Source organism: Aulonocara stuartgranti (genome assembly GCF_965226115.1).
Source record: "Aulonocara stuartgranti genome assembly, chromosome: 8".
Taxonomy (NCBI): domain Eukaryota; kingdom Metazoa; phylum Chordata; class Actinopteri; order Cichliformes; family Cichlidae; genus Aulonocara; species Aulonocara stuartgranti.
Window position 1 is genome coordinate 3,692,228 of NC_138959.1, and position 19,633 is coordinate 3,711,860.

General features: G+C 39.5%; 2 protein-coding genes across 3 annotated transcripts; both read right to left on the reverse strand.

Annotated features, from left to right (window-relative positions):
* Positions 1-776: 776 nt before the first annotated feature.
* tvp23b (trans-golgi network vesicle protein 23 homolog B) lies at positions 777-6,332 on the reverse strand. Its single transcript, XM_082543505.1, has 7 exons — positions 6,244-6,332; positions 5,067-5,143; positions 4,455-4,599; positions 3,032-3,121; positions 2,736-2,861; positions 1,400-1,528; positions 777-1,309 (listed from the first exon to the last, which is right to left on the reverse strand). The coding sequence occupies exons 1-7, from the start codon at positions 6,250-6,252 to the stop codon at positions 1,283-1,285; spliced, it is 603 nt and encodes a 200-aa protein (XP_082399631.1). The 5' UTR covers positions 6,253-6,332; the 3' UTR covers positions 777-1,282.
* A 1,250-nt stretch (positions 6,333-7,582) lies between these two features.
* trim16 (tripartite motif containing 16) lies at positions 7,583-16,753 on the reverse strand. Of its 2 annotated transcripts, none has more exons than XM_082544684.1 (7): positions 16,666-16,753; positions 14,620-15,434; positions 12,363-12,458; positions 11,782-12,015; positions 10,844-11,015; positions 10,441-10,536; positions 7,583-8,433 (listed from the first exon to the last, which is right to left on the reverse strand). In XM_082544684.1, exons 2-7 carry the CDS (start codon positions 15,313-15,315, stop codon positions 7,835-7,837), a joined length of 1,893 nt encoding a protein of 630 aa, XP_082400810.1. In that variant the 5' UTR covers positions 15,316-15,434; positions 16,666-16,753; the 3' UTR covers positions 7,583-7,834. The 2 variants fall into 2 exon arrangements, with proteins under 2 accessions (XP_082400810.1, XP_082400811.1); XM_082544685.1 differs by lacking the exon at positions 16,666-16,753 and adding an exon at positions 15,527-15,828.
* Positions 16,754-19,633: the final 2,880 nt, after the last annotated feature.

Sequence of the window (19,633 nt, forward strand, 5' to 3'; positions counted from 1 at the left end):
AGTAAAGCAGTATGGGGTGCACATCCCACAAAAGTGTTAATTTTATTTTTAAATGTTTAAAAATTTTATATCCTTTAATATAAGATTTTTGTCCCCACATTTATCACAGTTAGTAGCCCTTTTTGCTAGACAATGTGTCACCTTTATTATGGAGGTCAAATACACCAACTTCCGGTAATGGGTGTCTATCCCGGACATGTTTTTTAAAAACTTTATTTACAAAAGACAAACACAGGTAATTGTCTATGAAATCAGAAGATTTCTGAGTTTAAAGAAAACTTTTCAACACTGATATTTTGTTATTCAGGCACTTTTAGACAAACGCCTAAATGTTTATGTTATTTGTGAACTGTAATCAAGAGTTCTCAAAGTTTTTGAGAAAAAGAAATGTTGGGAAAGATGCCATTACGTGCAATGTCGAGAACCAACTCCTAGGGGTCGCTGTATCATTCAGTACTAAAATAACACATTAAAAGCATGAAGAACACAGTCATAACTAATTACATAAATAAATAACAGACCGTGGAATTTGCAGACTAAATGTTTAAACTCAGTTCATTAAGTAATATTTTTACTTTTGAGTCTATAAATTTCTGAAATTAAACAAAACCCTGGAACAGTGCTGGTTAAAGGAAACAAATCTTATTTATATCCTTTTTCTTGAATCTCTAACAGGATTCTTTTTATTCGACACTTTTCTTTTCTTAGAGGCTCCCGCATTTTAAAAAGCTGGAACTTTTTCTGGACTCTCCGCATAAATAAACACGAGCACCCAGTTCGGAAAAACGTTACAAATGTATTTGCACAAAAGAAGATGCTTCACACAGTTTGTTCACTTACATATTTACAAATCTCCTGTTACACTTTACACACTTTCATACAAACCAAAATGTCTGTACGACATCTCTCAAAGGTTCTTTAATTACTGTTAATTTATAAAGTTATTAGAGACAATGAAATCTAACTAAAAGAAGAAATCTGAAGGAGCTGTGAGACTACGACACAAACTACAGTCACTCCGACTTGTCAGCCGTTTTACACTCATGCAGTTCTCGGTAATCAGAGGATTTATTGCTGGACCTCAGGTAGTGAAAACACACCTCTGACCTCTGTGTGGAAGATAAAGACAACTCTACTGAGTCATTTAAAGAAAGCACATAATTAAAAACTGCCCTTTCCAGTTCTGAGAACGCTTTCCTGCCCATGTCCACTGAGAAAAAGAAGGTTTATATATCAGAGCATTGAGAATAATGCAGATGTGTTAACGCCGCAGAGCTGCACTCTACGATTCCTCTTCCTTAGACAGCGTCTGAGGAGGAAAAACACAAAGGACTTCTTAGAAACAGGACAAATGCTTTTAATTAAAAGACTATTTATTGTGTGTTTTATTAAAACTCACCTGTTTGAGGAACTGTCGTCCAAAATAATTGGTAGCCATGTTCTTTAAGCTGGTCTTCCCTCCCACTTTGCACCTCACGTATCCGTATAGGTTGGCGCCTTGCAGCACGACGCCCATGATCACGACGGGCTGTGAGGAAGACGACAGTTTTCTGAAATAAACCCTGGTCATATTTCATATTCCCCTTATTATCAATAAATCCCACGAAAAGGCTGAAGGTGAACCACGTGTATCCTCTTCACTGCTTGTATGTTCCCAGAACACGTGAGAACATGCTGAATACACAATAAAGAGATGCACTGATCTTTTTAAGGGAGTAACTCACAGTCACAGGGAGTTTATGATTGCAGTTGTTGTCTGGGCCAACAGCTGGAACCATCTTTTTCTATGATGATTCCTTGCAAAGATTTTGATCTTAGTTTTCATTTTTTAAAAGTTATGACTTCTAAACTTAACTGGGACCTTACTGCATCAGGTCATGTGAACTTCAAACGAGCATATAGCCTCCAGGGAAAACACTGGGTGCATGTCTGACACATCACCTCATAACGGTTCAAATCACACTGTGAGCATTTCAGACATGAAGCATACAGGCTGAAGGAGTCCACTGTGTTCCTGTGTCTGACTCCCAAACAACAATCTCGAGGGATAAAACCTTTAGTTTAAAAGTGACGTTTCTCTTGGGGCCACTTGGAGGTGTCTCCCAAAGTGAGTCCGTCCACACAGACTCTCATCTTAAACTCCACAGAGAACGTTTTTACCCTCTACGGACCGTTTCTTCTTTCTTAGGTGGTTTTAGGTAACGTAGCTGCTAGCCATCTGCTAGCCAAAACCAAAACACTGAGGCTTCAAACTGTGAAGCCCAAAACCACAGGACGGCTATGCCCATCTTTCATATACAGTGTATATGCAAATAAAAGTCCCACAAAGGAGCCAATGAGTCTCATCGTCCGTGAGCTGCAAACTGATAGTGATAAGTGATTCTTTTTATAACAAATTTCCACAAACCAATTAAGTTAGCTTAAAACTTAGAGATATTACTCAGAATTGCGTCCCCCCTCGTGCAGCAGGAAAACTTTGAAAGCAAGCTTGAGATGCAGGGTGAGAGCAGGGAAACACTGGCTCATGTTTACCAAGTAATTATTGTCTAATTTTACTTAAGAAAGCACCAAGAACTAATAGGGTTCAGTGGGCTTAGAGCTGAGAGACACAGCCAGGAGCTAGGTTTTATTTTCTCAGTGCTGTGAGAAAAATAAAGGTGTAACTGAGTTTTAATGGGATTTGTTGATAATAAGAAAAACAGCATTTGTCCAATCACTAAAATCTAACAACTTACCATCCATTTAATCCTGAATGAAAACAGGGTGCTAAAGACAAAGATGACCCAGAGGACGGGGCAAACAATCAGTCCGAGCCAGAATATCCTGGACTCTGAATCTGATGCTTGCTGCTTCCCTGTACCCTGAAGAAGAAGGAAACAGGATATCTCAGTTAGACATCTGCGAACACGATAAGACCCGTTGACAGTAAACATCTGGACGAAGCAACCTGACACAGAGCAACAGGTCAGGGTCATGTTTAGCCAAAGCCCCGTGTCGGAGCCGGAGCAGATTCAGCAGAGATGCATCTCACCTTCCTCGACTCAAACACCCAGTGGCTTCGTCCATCGTCATCCACCTGATTCCACCACCGCAGACCAACCATCAACCTCCCAGTGATGTTCTGCAGATGGAGAGATTTATGGCTTTGTTACGGAGATTCTGGCAAATCTTATTCACAAGGTGCTGGATCCGAGTACCGTTTCCTAGGTTTAATTATTTACACAAGTCTTTGTGTAACAGTGTGACTCTGGAAACCGAGTCCAGTTGCACATCTGACTTACAGAGGAAAACCAGAGCTATTATCCAAGGAGATTCTACAGCAGATTTAAGCAAGACTAACAAAAAAAAAAAAGGCACTCGATGAGCCAATCGATCGCCCGAACAGAAAAAACATCAACCCTGGCCGGCACATGTACGCACTAAACGGTCACAACAGCTTCAGCTGTGTGGTAAAAAGCACCACATACTTGATACTGCAGAAAAGATCTTTTATCAGATCTAGCTCCTGATTTTCTACATGCACTTTTTCTATTCCAGTAAAAGTTTAAATGCTGCTTTCAACTGCCCCCTTGCCCCAAGGCGTCACCACAGCACATAGCGCCGCACACTTGATTTGGCAGTTTCCCACCAGATGATTTCCATTTAACCCCAAAAAGGATTTGCGTCTCCAGCTGGAATCGTACCAGCAACCTGCCAAGCAAGTGCGCTAACCACTATACCAGTGACCACTGAAATTAATCCCAGAGCTCTTCAGTCATTCATTTCTGTTGGTAAGGGATTCAGATTCATTCCAAGGAGGCAGTTTTGTTGTGAGATTTGCTTTTAGAAGGACTAGTTTATGTGGACTTCACTACCATGAGGCTATTTAAACCGATTCAACGTGAACATCATCAGCACACAATAACACATCCACAAGAACCAGTGAATGACAAACGTCCAGAAAGCAGAGGTCTTTAAATCTCACTGCAGGTAGTGAAGCTACAGTGATCAAATACAGAAAACAGCACATTACAAATGTCAGACTGGCCTGTAAACTCTGCCTCAACTCATCATGATTATGACTGGATGCCTGCAGTACCGGCTGTAGAATATCCGGTCTCCAAGGCTCCGAACTGTCTGTCAAAAAACACGATGGTTGAATCTGTGACCAAAACCTTCACCATGTTTTTCTCACGACTGCTCATCATCTCATCCGAGCACCAACAATTCATTCAAAACTAATAATCAATAACCAAAAAGTGAGAACAGTTGGCAAGCTTTTAGGACGATTTCCAATCTTGCTTTTAAGCTCCTGATAAAACTTTTATCTCATCTGGTCCACTCTTCCTCTGAGTTCTGCCTTTAAGAAATGCACAACAAAAAGCAAAAAAGCCCCACCAAGATCATTAATTATAATCAATACAACAACTCCTTCCATCACTACAGTGGAGATATTAAAGTGATAAGAGAAACACCTTTACTGTCCAGAAGTCACATGAGAGCAGAAGGATTATTGTGACCATGCAGGCGATGAAGCTCCCGCCGATGAGCTCAGCGAGCAGGTACACGATGATGGCAATGACTCTGAAGAAGAGGTGGAAGAAGGCCGCTACCGGATGCCTGGTGACACATTTTTAACTAATTTAATATGACATGGAGTATCCACACAGATCAATAACCAATATTGTGTCATATTAATAACAATTATAATCATTATTATTAATAAGAACAAATAATAATAACAACATTTAAAAAATCTTTTTGTTTTTTTGCTCAGTGTAAAACTTAAACATAGGTCTCTGACAACAGCAAAAGTCATTGTAAAATATCGTCTCTAATAGTCAACTAGCCCACATCAGATGATAGTGATAACTTAGCAGACAGATCAGTGAAGTCCTTGTAAAAGTGTGAAAACATACCAAACAAACCCCACAAACCATTAGCCATTATTATCTTGATATCAAGTAGTGACTTGCACAACAAACAGCAAAAGCTTTTCCTTGAAATGTAAATAAATCATTTAATGAAGTATAAACTATCTTCTCTGCAGAGAAAATGTTAAATCCTTCAGCGATCTGCAAACGTACTTAACGCCTGACTTCTTCGACCTTTTCCCTGCGTCATCCTCGGCATCAAACAGAGACACGTCTTCATCGTTGGTATCCTGAGGGATCAATAAGAAAGAGGCTTAAACCTCAACATAAAACAATGTGAAAAAAAGCATCGTCTCTCTGTGGTCAGGGATCATCAGAGGAGTAAGATTGATAACAGTCTGTTTGAAACAGAAATCTGGAGGTTTCGTAATACTAATACACAATTCTGTAACAGGTTGTTTCTGAGCTTTTAACATCATAAATAAATACTCCAAGTCCTCACAGTACAACTTCATATGCCTCCAAACACACTCCTGTTGTTGGGGTAATAGTTTTTTTATTCCTATATTATCAAGAGATTCAGTTTACTAACTTAAATGGCAAAATAAATCTTCAAATGCTGACACTTAACAAGTTAGAACCAACAAGAGTACCAAGAAAATAAACAAACAGTTGTTATTATTATTGAAAACGTGCCATTTCTTCATTATTGTTGCACTCTAACAGCTGTCAGCTCAAACACAGAGCAGGCCTAACACTAAGATCTTATTAAGTTGTTTTGACATGTTAGCAGGATAACCTAAAGTGAATTTGACCTGTAAACTGGAAAAACCAAATACTTACCAGCTGCTTAAAGAACAGCAGCTGATAATATAGATTGGAGTGAGGTCACTTTAGCTTCTCTGCGCCAGGAGACAGTTTAAAACTCACACTTTTGTTTGCTCGGATTATAAACAGCACAAACATTGCCACGTTAGCAGGATGTAGCTTCATTTCACGTTTTGTCACCTTGTTTGCTGATGTTTGTTCAGGCTGATGCTAACTTTAGCAATCGTTAGCTGACACCGCAACACAACAGATGCCCTCTAGCGTAAATTTGCCGTATACAGGTTTAAAGCGAACATTCTGATCGTGGGTTTTTTTCGAGTAGAAAACTTCATCGTTTGATCCGTTTTAAAAACATCATTTTAACGGTAGCTGAGCAGAAATGTTAGCGTCTTGACTACTTAGCAATATTAGCACCACAGATGTCCAACCGAGCTGGGAAACATTCTTCAGCTTCATTAAATAATTTTACTGACGGTTAATGCTTAAACAATCTCACGTTAGCTGTTAACCACACTAAGACATTATTTTAAAAAAAATAGAAAATAAAAGTGCTCTTACTTACGGCTAGCATCTTGAAACTTGGTCAGGCTCTTCCTGCTTACATGCTCAGTTACACGTCACTATAGTCAGGTGACCAAAACGCGCCACGTCACTGAAGTCCACGCGGTTCCTCGATAAAAAAAAGTGTTTGACGTAATATTTTATTTTTGAAAACAACATTTTTTGTATCATAAAATGATTACCATACATAACATTAAATATATATATTTAATAAAAATAATAATAAAATTATGAGTATAAAAATCTTTATACTCATAATTTGCAATAATGTGTTTTTTTGCATTCTATTTTTTTGTTTTATTCCAATTTCTTTTCTTTTTTTTAATGTGTTAATTGATTCATTAAATTATGTACTCGTTGTTTAATATTACTCAGAAATGACAGGTATAGAAATATTATGTTCATAGTGTCGTATATATAGGTTAATCCATCCAATTCAGGGTTGCAGGGCAGGGGAGGGGGTACACCCCAAAAAGGTCTCCAGGGATCCTGACATAAAAAGACAGTCAATCACACTCACATTCGCACCTATGGCTAATTTAGAATCGGCAGTCATCCAAACATCTGCATGTCTTTGTACTATGGGAGGAAGCCAGAGTACCTGAGAGAACTGACAAGTGGAGAACATGCAAGCTGCTGCACATAGATAGGCTTGGATTCAAAGCCCAGACCTTCTTGCTGTGAGATTAGGTACAGAATAATCATCAAAGATATTTTAAGTGTACTGATTTTTTTTTTTTTAATCCTAGCTTTGGTAATTTAACAGCACATATGGTTCACATGGATGAAAGACGCCTCTGAGCACAGAGGCACAAACTACAAACCATGCATGTAATGCTTTGTCTCTCCACCTGTGTACATGTCTGATATTTTGTCTCCGTTTGTGACTCTTCCTGCTCATGTTGCATCTCTTTATTTCTTTAATGTACATATGCAGGGGTTTTTTTTTTTGTCAATGTCTGCATTTGTTTTGCAGCTTTTGTTCACTTTTACATCAGTGAAGAAATGTGCCTTTTTCTCCCTAAGTGACCAAAGCTTGGTGCAGTCATTTTTCTTTTTCACCAGCAAATCTCGAGGTTGATTTACTTGAACAAACCACCACAGTGTGGCCTCTGCTCTACTGAGAGATACAACAAGGAAGCTTTCCAAAAAGTATTAAACAAGGCTAAGGAATAACCCATGTCTGGAAAAGCTAAAACAAAAATTTTGAATCCTAAATGATCCACTTAGTTTTTGAAATCATATTTATGTGTGCCACAGAGATGTACATTAGCAAATGTTTAAAGGATGCTGTTGATTTGATGACGTAGAGTGTTTCAAACTGTCAAGAAAACCAGGCATTTGTTTTGCAAATGCAGATACGCCTTTTTATTTGCATACAGAAAATATAGAACATTTTCAGTAACAGTAGTCCCAAAGACACACCGGTGAAGAGCATCAACATGACGTGATCCCAAATGAGAAACAGATTATTAGTTTTGCAACAAAAATAAATCTCCTGTAAACAAGTTGTAACATTTCAAGAGTTCATCTCTTATTTTCCAGAATCAGTACAATACTCTCCTATACTTAAGTTCTCCAAGAAAAGCGGTTTATGAAGCGATATCTTCTGTTGTAGGTGAGGTGGGAGGAGACGGGGTTTTCAGAGGTAAAGGTTCCCCAGGCGCCACCAAGAGAACATTGTTCTCTTTCTTGGGCAGCCAGACCGCCGGGTACAAAGGCTCCAGGAACTCCGTCTGGTACTTGTGGATGAGCGTCATGGTCTCACCCACCCCGTAGAATGCCAGTAGGCCTTGCGTGTAGTCCACATAAACCCCAATACGACTAAACATCTCCACATTTAGGGGAGTTTCCACATCACAGTGCCAGGTGGAGAAGTTACGGCCATTCCACTGAAGGCACCAGGAGAAGCTGTTCCCCGTGATGCAGCTGTTGCTCTCATTGCCCTTGCGGTCGATGCTCTTGTACGTGAGGCCAACATGAGTGCTTTCACCTTGGATGTCTGCCTCAAAGTAGTGCCGGCCCATGTAGAAGCTCTCCACAGCCAGAACCTGACGGCAGTTCTCAAAGCGCTCGGGCACATCGGGGTAAGGATGCTGCCAGGGCGAGGTGTTTGTCACCTTTTTGTTATCCTCCGTTAGGCGGAGGAACTTATGAGCCGTTGCAGGATCAAAACTCACTTGGGCAGCATCTGCAAAGGATTGTTGAACATGTCAGTTTACTTATGTTACGCAACAAGACAGGCAGGAAAGCAAATAGCTGTAGTCCCAAAGATTACAGTGTAAACACAGATACTTCAAAACTACACTACAATATGGCTGTTGTGCTATATTAAGTAGTTTTGTGTTAGCTAATTTATAGTTTATGTTTCAGTAGACTCACTGTAGATTTACAAAGTTGTGACACCATGAGTGCAATGGGTACCTGGTTGGGATGCTGGGAAACCATGAGGAAAACATAATGCAATGATCAGGTGAAAACCAAACTTCGAGTAGATTTCCATAAAATGATACTGCATTATGTTTACTGGCTTGTCCTTATTTTCTGCCATATGCATACTACTATAATGGTGGATGTCAGTCAGTGCATTAATGTAATTCCGTAATTCCCATGAGGGAAATTAAAAAGTTGCAATCCTGCCCTGAACACTCAGTTTCACACAGTTCTCTTTTATTTCTACTCTTGGCTCTGTATTATGTCAGTGGAGGGGAATACCCTGAATATGGTCATCTCATTTACACAACTCTAGCTGTGCCCACAGAAGCTCCGCTCATGTTGTTGGTCTATTTGGTCTTTTGAACAGTACATTTGTTTTGATAGCTTGGTCGGCATTATCAGCAAAAAGCCAGACTCGTTCTCGGTGGGTGCTGTTCTATGTTCCTACTGCCTGCTGTGGTCACAAGCTCTGAGTAGTGACAGAGAGAATGAGATCGTGGGTAAAACCTGTGGAAATGAGGGACTTGGTCATTTTGGGAGGGATTCAGAGTAAAGTCCCTATTTCTCTACATCCACAGGAACCACTTGAAAGTGGTTGGGGATCGCTCAGGATGCCTTCTGAACAAGGCCCGACAGCGTCTCTACCACCTCAGATGCTTGAGAGACTTCCGACTGCCCTCCAAGGTGCTCAGGAACTTTTACTCCTGCACCATAGAGAGCATCCTGACGGGAAACATCTCAACCTGGTTCGGGAACAGCACCATGCAGGACAGACGAGCTCTACAGAGGGTTGTGCGGTCAGCTGAGCGCACCATCCACTCCGAGCTCCCTGACCTGCACTCAATCTACAGCAGGCGGTGCTGGACCAAGGCCAGGAAGATGGTCCAGCACCTCAGCCATCCCAACAACAGACTGTTCTCTCTGCTGAGGTCAGGAAAGCGATTCCGCTCCCTGAAGACCAACACAGAGAGACTGAGGAGGAGCTTCTTCCCGCAGGCGATACGGTCTCTCAATCACACCACCACACAGTACTGACCCACACATATAGTTCTTACACACACACTGGACATTCTGGACATTTGTTTACACTAGTGGCCACTGCACAACTACACTGCGTGGTCATCAAATCAAATCACTTTATCACAAGTCACTTAAATAAATCACTTTTAAGCATATTTGCACTGCACAAGACACTTAAATATGTGGACTGCACAACCCTGGACATTACATTTCTTTCATTACCATTTATTAGTTGTACAGCTGCTCTTATTGTTCTATATTTCTTCATATACACAATATATTTTCTATATTGTGTATTGTGTATTTTGTTGTACAGTTATTTTATTTTTAACTTTAATTTTTATATTTTATTTTATTCTTTCCAAGTTAAATTTACCCTTCATTTTAATTTTCATATTTATTTCCTATCCTAGTCATAGTCTTTTATTTTAGGTCACGAGCAGTTGTCTAAGCATTTCACTGCATATCGTACTGTGTATGACTGTGTATGAGACAAATAAAATTTGAATTTGATTTGAACTCCTAGGTAAGCATGCCCGGGCATTTCCTACTGGAGGGAGAACCTGGGGTAGACCCAGGACACTGTGCTTGTGGTCTTCATGAAATTTGCATCCTTGCCAAAACCCCATATTCATTATAGTTTTAAAATAAAAGACAGACTATAAGCACATCCAAGGTTGTTTTTTTGGTTCTGGAAGCATATTGTTTGCTACTCGCAGTTCTTAACTACAGAAATACTTACACTTTAGAAAGTCCGCCCGTGTCACCGGATCTGGAAGAGACTTGATGTGTTTTGCTGCAACAATAGCCTTTACTGTTGTCTTTATTCCCACTTTGTCTGCAAAAAAAGAAGACATATTTTAGTGTCTCATAAGACAACATGTTTAGATTTCTCTTCATGAATTTTGTTTTTATTATGCACAAAAACGTTCTCCAGGGCAACAGGTATGTGCTGTCGTTTCATTTCTTATGGTGGCATATTAATGACTAGCAAAGCAGTTTCATCATGAATCATACATTCTGCTCTTGCTCAAGCACAGCTAAAAATTCTTTACAAGACTGAACATGCCCCGGCAGCTACACAACTCTCTGGATCTCTGTGCTCTTGCTGCTGCTATGTAGTTGCTTCCTGCTCACTTTCTTACCGCTTTTGCACGTTTCTTTGACTTTGCCTATGTATGAAGACACCAGCAAGGCACAGAGCTCCTGCGTGGAGTCAACAATCACACGGCTGAAGTGATTCAGACAGTCCATCAAGCCGATGTAGACACCAGGCAGGGAGATATCAGTGGCTTCTTTTTTCCACTCTGCGTATTCCTAGAAAACAAACACGGTGGCATTCAGGAATGAAAACTGAGGCATTTCTGCTGCCTTTAGGCACGAATGACTTCCTGTCTCGTTGAGAAATACAGCAAATGGTAAAGGAAAAGGAAAAGGCAGACAGTGGAAGCATTTCATCATTCGCAAAAGATTATATATATATATATATATATATATATATATATATATATATATATATATATATATATATATATATATATATATATACACATACATACACACACACACACACACACATACACACACACACACACACTTAAATAAATTTGAATTTTAACTGAGATGCCTGTTAAACAACAATATATTTAATTCATAGACTTCATAAAGACTGTCTCACAAGTGCAGTTGTATGTGTCCAGTTGGAGGGGCCGAATATAATGCGAGTAAGCAAAATAGTGTATAAGTAGTGTACACGATGTGTTTTTAGTTGTCTTTATGAAGATTTCTTCCTCTCTGATACACCTGTCCCTCAGTCAGGTGTACAAAGATTTTGTACTATAAGTTTAACTCATAAACTTTTAATTTGAATTTCCAACAGTTCCATTAACATTGTTGCTGTTATCATTAGGTGAAAGGTGATATTCAAAAAGCCCAACTTGTTTCCTTTCACCTTGACATGAAAAGTAGGTTGAATCAAAACAAGCTCTGCTACCTTGAAACAAGCCTAAGGACAGATTTCTACAGCTTTTCTTCCATAAGCGGGACAAAGACTAGTTATGACACTGCTGTTTTGAATTTGTACCTGCAGGAAATCCACATCATTTTTGTTCTTGGAAATCTTCTCCATCTGCACCTGAGTCTTCTTCAGATCTGTGCACCTCTGCTCCAGGTGAACCCGAATGCCCTCGGCTTGCTGCAGTGCCTGCTTCTCCTCACCCTCCAAGATCTCCGTCACCTCCTTCTTGGCTCGCTCCACCACCGCTTGCAGCTCCTCAAACTGGCTCTCGATCACTGCTCGTACATCCTTCACAGATTGCTGTAAAATACTGCCTTTAGTTTCTCTTAGTGTAAACAGAGTTCACATTCTGACATAATAACTTTTAATTACTTTAAAAGTTACAGTAAGTAACATGTAGGGAACCTGGCAGAGCCACATAACTGCAGACTCACTGCAGGAATTCTTCATTACTCATTACTACTACATGAAAAATATGGATTTCCTCTCACACCTCAGAGAAACCAGTTTGATTTGGGTGACTCTGAAATATCCAGGATTACAAACTGTTGAGTTCACAGGCCAGAAATAGCTGCAACCGACTCATTTTACTTAACTGTTGTGACTCTGTGTGACTCACAGTGAATCATTTCTAATGTTGTGTTTACCTCAATGGAGACTGTATTGAGCTGAAGTTTGTTGATGGCATTTTCTGCCGCCGTCATCGTCTTCATCATCTCATTCTGTTTCTCCCTCAGTTCGTTCTGTTAACAGAGCAAGAGTCAGTCAGCTTCCTCATAGAAAATATGTGTAGATGTTAATATCTAGATTGTTTCAGGGAAAACTTTTGCTCTCTGGTTCCTTTTATTCTGAAAGGGTCCGATATCTGACCCTAGGCTTGTATATCTGTGGTTTTCTGTCAAGTCAGGTCTAAATTGCTCAGGCAGATCCAGGCAACTCTGAAGCAGAGCAGCTATTCTGATATTAACTCCTACAATTGTAGGCCCAGCGGGAAGCGCTACAAGCGTCTCTCTGAGTCAGCATGCAAGTGCAGGTTTGAAATTAATTAAAAATATATATATTTAATTTACTGCCAGGACAGGGATGTCCTACTTCCTGACTCATTTTTATATCACTTCCTGAAACACGACACCAAGTTACAAGTGTTAGTTAATTATTGTGTCAGGCAGATGATACTTTGTGTTATTAATGCTATTGGCTTATCCAACCAATAGCATTATTGAAAATAATATTTGGGAGCTTTTATGCCTGTGCACCAGCTTACACACTGATAACACGTGTGCCCAAATTGTGATGTTACATTACAGGTGGAGGATCATTTCATTTCCTAGTCCATGTTGCATTACATTTTTGTCCTATATAATCAACTTGGAAATAGTTGTCTCCGTATCATAGTGGCTGTTTAATATTAAAACTAATTAAAATTGATTCACATCAAGGTTCAGAGTCCTCAGCTGAAGCTGTCCCTGCTAACTCCGTGTTCATTTTAAAATCCCCACTTCCAGCTTGTATTGTTTTACACGTTTTCCTCTGCTGTGGTACTTCTACAATATTTTATATATTTGTTGTCTATTTTGTTTGTGAAAGAGATGTGAAAATTAATAAAGATCATTTATACTATCTATTAACATGACTGCTGAGCAGTCTTCACAAAATCAGATCCGTGACTGCCTCAAGAGATCATTAATAAGACTTTGATGTGTTATTTGTGACCAATTCAATGCTTTTGATTGTTTTCATTATTCCCTGACTACATCATGTCAAACATGACGAAACATTATTCTGATGAAGAAGTTAAGCAAAGGTGACCTTTTGTTTGGCACCATGACAAATATCTGTCGTTATTAAGCGAAAAACAATCTTTGGAAATACTTCCAGTGGTTTATGTTAGTCCCACTTTGATCCACACAATATTTGCTGAAAAGGTAGTTAAACATCTGAAGAGTCTTTTCTATAATCAGTAAACCCACAACTCCTACTGAGTTCTGTAAGACAAGAAAATGTTAAAAATGATTTCATTGAATCATTTCAAACAAAATAATGTTTTAATGCTTTTCTTGTGCTGTAAAAAGGGACTGTCCTGCTCTCCCACTCCAGGAGGGTGGACAGCGGGATCAACCTAAACAGAAGTGACTTACATAATAATTCTCTATCGTTCAAATGTGGAACGAAAGCTCTGAAAAGGAAGAGGAAGCATTCATCATACTGTGCTTTCTGTTTTTCTTCTGTCTGGTGTGTGTGCGTGTGTGTGTGCGTGTGTGTGTGCGTGTGTGTGTGTGTGTGTTAGAGGAACATTTGAGCTGTGCTGCTCCGACCTGCTGACTTAGACACTTTAGATTTAGTCTCCTCTTTAGTGCAGGGAAGCAATAATCTCCGATGTGATTTAAAGGATTATTTATGAGCTCAAATTCCTAATTAATGACACAACTGCTGTCACAGTCTTATTCCTTTGATAGTTAATCTTTTATTTACTCAACACTTTACTCGCCATCCACGCGACCTTTGCCACACATTCAGCAACGCTAAATATGAGATAAGAAATCCTGACATTAAATTCCTAGAATGGACTCATTTTAATTAATAGCGTCTCTCTTTGACAGTTTAGTTTAAACAAAACTCAGGTATTTATTAAAAATAAAAATAAATGCTGAAAATATGAGTGTTTAATTGCCTCATTCTATCTCCAAAAAGAAAGTGTCTCAGTTCAGAGTCCCCTAAAGCAATGAAAGCAGCTGATTCTCACATGCTGACATGCTGACATTAAAAGATTTAAGGCAGCAGGAACTCTTAAGGAGACCCAAAATAAAACTGAATATTTTCAGTTGGGAATTCAGCCTGAAAATTCATATCAGATGTGTTGAGGTCATTCAAAGGAATGTGCACACAGTACAGGGAAACACTTGCCTCGATCTGATTACGAGCGTCCACCACAGACACGGTGTTGTGCCCCTTGTGGTCCTCGTTCACGCAGTCCTGGCAGATGCAGCAGGAGTCGGTGGAGCAGAACAGGTCCAGGGGCCACTTGTGGCTCTCGCAGGTCCGCCTCTCGATGTCCCTGAGCGGGTCCACGAGCCGATGGTTTTGAAATTTTGGATTTTCCAGGTGAGGCCTGAGATGGGCCTCGCAGTACGACACCAAGCAGGTGAGGCAGGACTTGAGGGCCCTGCGGGGGCTTTCAATGCAAGAGTCACATACCACATCGTCGGGGCCCAAAGGTTCCTCCTTATCCTGGTCCTCTTTTGGTCCTTCTTCTGTCTGTGGTTCTGCTTCCTTTTTGTCCTCTTCAGGCTTCTTGGGGTCCTCGGACTGATTCAGGTCTTTTTGGATCTCGGTCTCCTCCGCTGTCGTTGACTCTTGACTCTGTTCCTCACTGTTTTTATTTACATGAGCGTCAGCTGTTCCATTTTGTTTGGGACTGCCAGGCTTGACGGGACACTGTGGACATCCTTTACTTTTGTCTCCGAGACAGGAACCGCATACGGAGTGACCACAAGCTGCCGGCTCCCCCTCGCTCAGTTTACCTGAGCAGACATGACACAGGTTCTGCTGCTGCTGCTGTTTGGGGAGAGGAGCTACTTCTACAGCTGCTGTATCTGCCATGTCTTCAGCTCTTCTTTGAGCGCCTGGCGTCACTTCCACTCTTTAAAGCTGTGTGGAAATAACTGGCTCAGCCACTTCTGTCAGCCAGCAGTATCTGATCGCAGTAGAGAAAGCCACACCTAGATGATGTGAGAGACGGTCAGGAGTCATAGTTTCAGTCAGAACTCAACCCGCCCCTTCAGCACTCACATGCAAACAGATACACACCCACCTCCACGTCTTTAACACTGAAAGAGGGAGGAGGTGCAGGGTGGAGTCCACAATGCAAACCAGGTACAGAGGTGTAGGATTGCATTCTCCCACATGCGCTATGTTTGAATATGCACTGAAACTTACAAGTTCTGCTACCAGTAAGCAACAACTGACCTATCTACTGTCTTTATAGACACACTGATGAGGCCACTCACTGCTTTCCCGCCCTGCTCCAACAAAATTAAATTGAAAACCGGTCTGGATAAAACAGAGGTGATCACTGCTGCAGCCTTTTGCTTACTCACCCTCTTCCTCTTTCACTTTTCTGCAGATAAGCAAGAGGAAAAAGCAAATGCTGATAGGATCAGGTTTCAGCAGCGCCAAAAGCAGACGCTGCCACCCAGTGTCCATAATAATGCTTGGCAGGTACTGCTAATGTTGGTATCAATCCAATACCATGTACCCAGTAAATACAGGGCTGGTATAGCTGATACTGATACTTCTGACCTATAAACTTATGAGATGCACATCAGTGAATTCTGAACCCATTTTAATGAGCATTAAATCTCTGTGCTGAATGTAAACGTGCCAGTCCTAAAGCCTGGGTCAGCTTGTGTTGTTTAAATGTGCTTATTGTGTTGTAAATAAAGTAGACATGACAGGTTCAAGATATTGTTCCCAGCGTGAGTGTGAGGTATCATTTTTTTAATTAAAAAGTAATTATTATTTAACACAATGGATGATGGAAACACAGCACTGATCCCATCTCGACAGTATCGATATCACTAACAGCGCAGGTAACGATTGTAGTAATACTTTTGATCAATCCGCCGGTCAGGGTAATAGAAAGTTACGAAGTGAAGAGCAACAGACTGTAGAGGAAGTTCCACAAACACTCACAAACTGTTAGATTTGTTCCTTCTATCGAGAATAAATGTTGCTAAACTGCAGTTTCCTAAAGTTTGTGATGCTCGTTCCTGTTTTTCACACATGTTCGTAGACATGCGCACATGTGACCACATGTCCGGGCTTTGTCCGGGTTAAACAAACACCACCTGATCATAGTTCAAGGTAAAGGTGTAGGTGGTGTTTGAAAGCACCTTAGCTGTAACAGCAGCAGCCTTCATGTCTGACGCTTTTTAAAGTCTTAAGATTTACCTTCAGTTAGGTTTATCGTTCCCAGGCTGAGGGGAGGTGACGGGATTCTCTTCTTACCGGGGGTTTTCTCCTCGGTAACCGATCAACAGGTGAGACAGCACCGCCTACTGACCAATCAAGTGTCCTGAAAACTGCGTCGTCACTCCCGGACACACACACACACACACACACACACACACACACACACACACACATATATATATATATATATATATATATATATATATATATATATATATATATATTATGGCATGCCCTTTAGGAAAATATTATATATATATTCCAACCAAAGTCTGAATATATAGAATGAAACTTGAATATATAGAATGAAGCTTGAATATATAGAATGAAACTTGAATATATAGGATGAAACTTGAATATATAGAATGAAGCTTGAATATATAGAATGATCTTTTGAATATATAGAATGAAACTTGAATATATAGGATGAAACTTGAATATATAGAATGAAGCTTGAATATATAGAATGATCTTTTGAATATATAGAATGAAACTTGAATATATAGGATGAAACTTGAATATATAGGATGAAACTTGAATATATAGAATGATCTTTTGAATATATAGAATGAAACTTGAATATATAGGATGAAACTTGAATATATAGAATGAAGCTTGAATATATAGAATGAAACTTGAATATATAGGATGAAACTTGAATATATAGAATGATCTTTTGAATATATAGAATGAAACTTGAATATATAGGATGAAACTTGAATATATAGGATGAAACTTGAATATATAGAATGATCTTTTGAATATATAGAATGAAGCTTGAATATATAAAATGATCTTTTGAATATATAGAATGAAGCTTGAATATATAGAATGAAGCTTGAATATATAAAATGATCTTTTGAATATATAGAATGAAGCTTGAATATATAGAATGAAGCTTGAATATATAGAATGAAACTTGAATATATAGGATGAAACTTGAATATATAGAATGAAGCTTGAATATATAGAATGATCTTTTGAATATATAGAATGAAACTTGAATATATAGAATGAAACTTGAATATATAGAATGATCTTTTGAATATATAGAATGAAGCTTGAATATATAGAATGAAGCTTGAATATATAGAATGAAACTTGAATATATATAGAATGATCTTTTGAATATATAGAATGAAGCTTGAATATATAAAATGATCTTCTGAATATATAGAATGAAACTTGACGTCACGGAGGCGCTTGCGCCATCTAGTGTTTTCCTTGTTTGTACCTGCGAGGAATGGCACTATGAGCCAGTCCGCACGGAATTTTGTGGCTCAAATTCTAAGTAATGAGGAGCTAATTAACACCCTGGCAAATGCATGTTCTGGGCAACCTAATATTTGTACTAGTGTACCGCATCGTACTACTGATGAAGAAATTTATTCACTTTTTCGTCGTGGAAGACCAAATGCAGTGAACCTCTCCGGTCAGATAACCCCTGGTTATCCAGCTAACGTTACTGCGGTCAAGTGAGCCCTCACTTACGAAGTCGCAGTCAAGCTAGCCGCCCCGCCAGCCGCACCTAAAATGTTGTTGCACTACTCTTACGCATATTACGGTATAGGTGCCGACTGGCTTAGAAACGCAGTGTTTTCTGTCCGGACACTATTTTACTTCACAATCCACTCCCAGTTTTGGTTAATCTCCACTTTCACCCCTGTGATCCACAGCCCAAATTACTGTATGATTCAGAGAAAATTAACAATAAAATTTACCCAATTTACTCAACTATACTTTTAATGTCCTCATCTTTGAGCTCAGATTACAGGAAAACTGAAAGAGGTGACGCAGATATCTCACTGGATTCTGACTCTGGGTGACCCCCACTCTGCATGCTGTGATCCACAGCCAAAATTACTGTACAGTTTTTGAGAAAATTGATAGTAAAATCTTCCCATTTTGCTTTACTGTACTCTACATATTGACATCTTTGATCTCAGATTACAGGAAAACTGTAAGAGGTGACGCAGATATTTCACTGGATTATGAATCTAGGCTGTCGCCACTCTTCACCCTGTGATCCACAGCCAAAATTACTGTACGGATTTTGAGAAAATTGATAGTAAACTTTGCACAATTTACTCTACTGTACTCTATATATTCTCATCTTTGAGCTTAGATTACAGGAAAACTGTAAGAGGTGACGCAGATATCTCACTGGATTATGACTCTGGGTGACCCCCACTCTGCACCCTGTGATCCACAGCCAAAATTACTGTACAGTTTTTGAGAAAATTGATAGTAAAATCTTCCCATTTTGCTTTACTGTACTCTACATATTGACATCTTTGAGCTCAGATTACAGGAAAACTATAAGAGGTGACGCAGATATTTCACTGGTTTCTGAATCTAGGCTGTCGCCACTCTTCACCCTGTCATCCACAGCCAAAATTACTGTACGGATTTTGAGAAAATTCATGGTAAAATCTTCCCATTTTGCTTTACTGTACTCTACATATTGACATCTTTGATCTCCGATTACAGGAAAACTGTAAGAGGTGACGCAGATATTTCACTGGATTATGAATCTAGGCCATCTCCACTCTTCACCCTGTGATCCACAGCCAAAATTACTGTACGGATTTTGAGAAAATTGATAGTAAACTTTGCACAATTTACTCTACTGTACTCTATATATTCTCATCTTTGAGCTTAGATTACAGGAAAACTGTAAGAGGTGACGCAGATATCTCACTGGATTATGACTCTGGGTGACCCCCTATCCGCACCCTGTGATCCACAGCCAAAATTACTGTACGGATTTCTGATAAAATTAAATCCTATTCCATTACCAAACAAAATGAGTTCATTGAAGTATTTGCTTAGCTACAAGAAATGTCTTTCCACACACAATTTAAATTTTTCAAAATGTCATTCACACACCACCTCAAGTATCAACTTCAGTTTTAGACATTATTTATTCAGTGCTTAATCACAACAA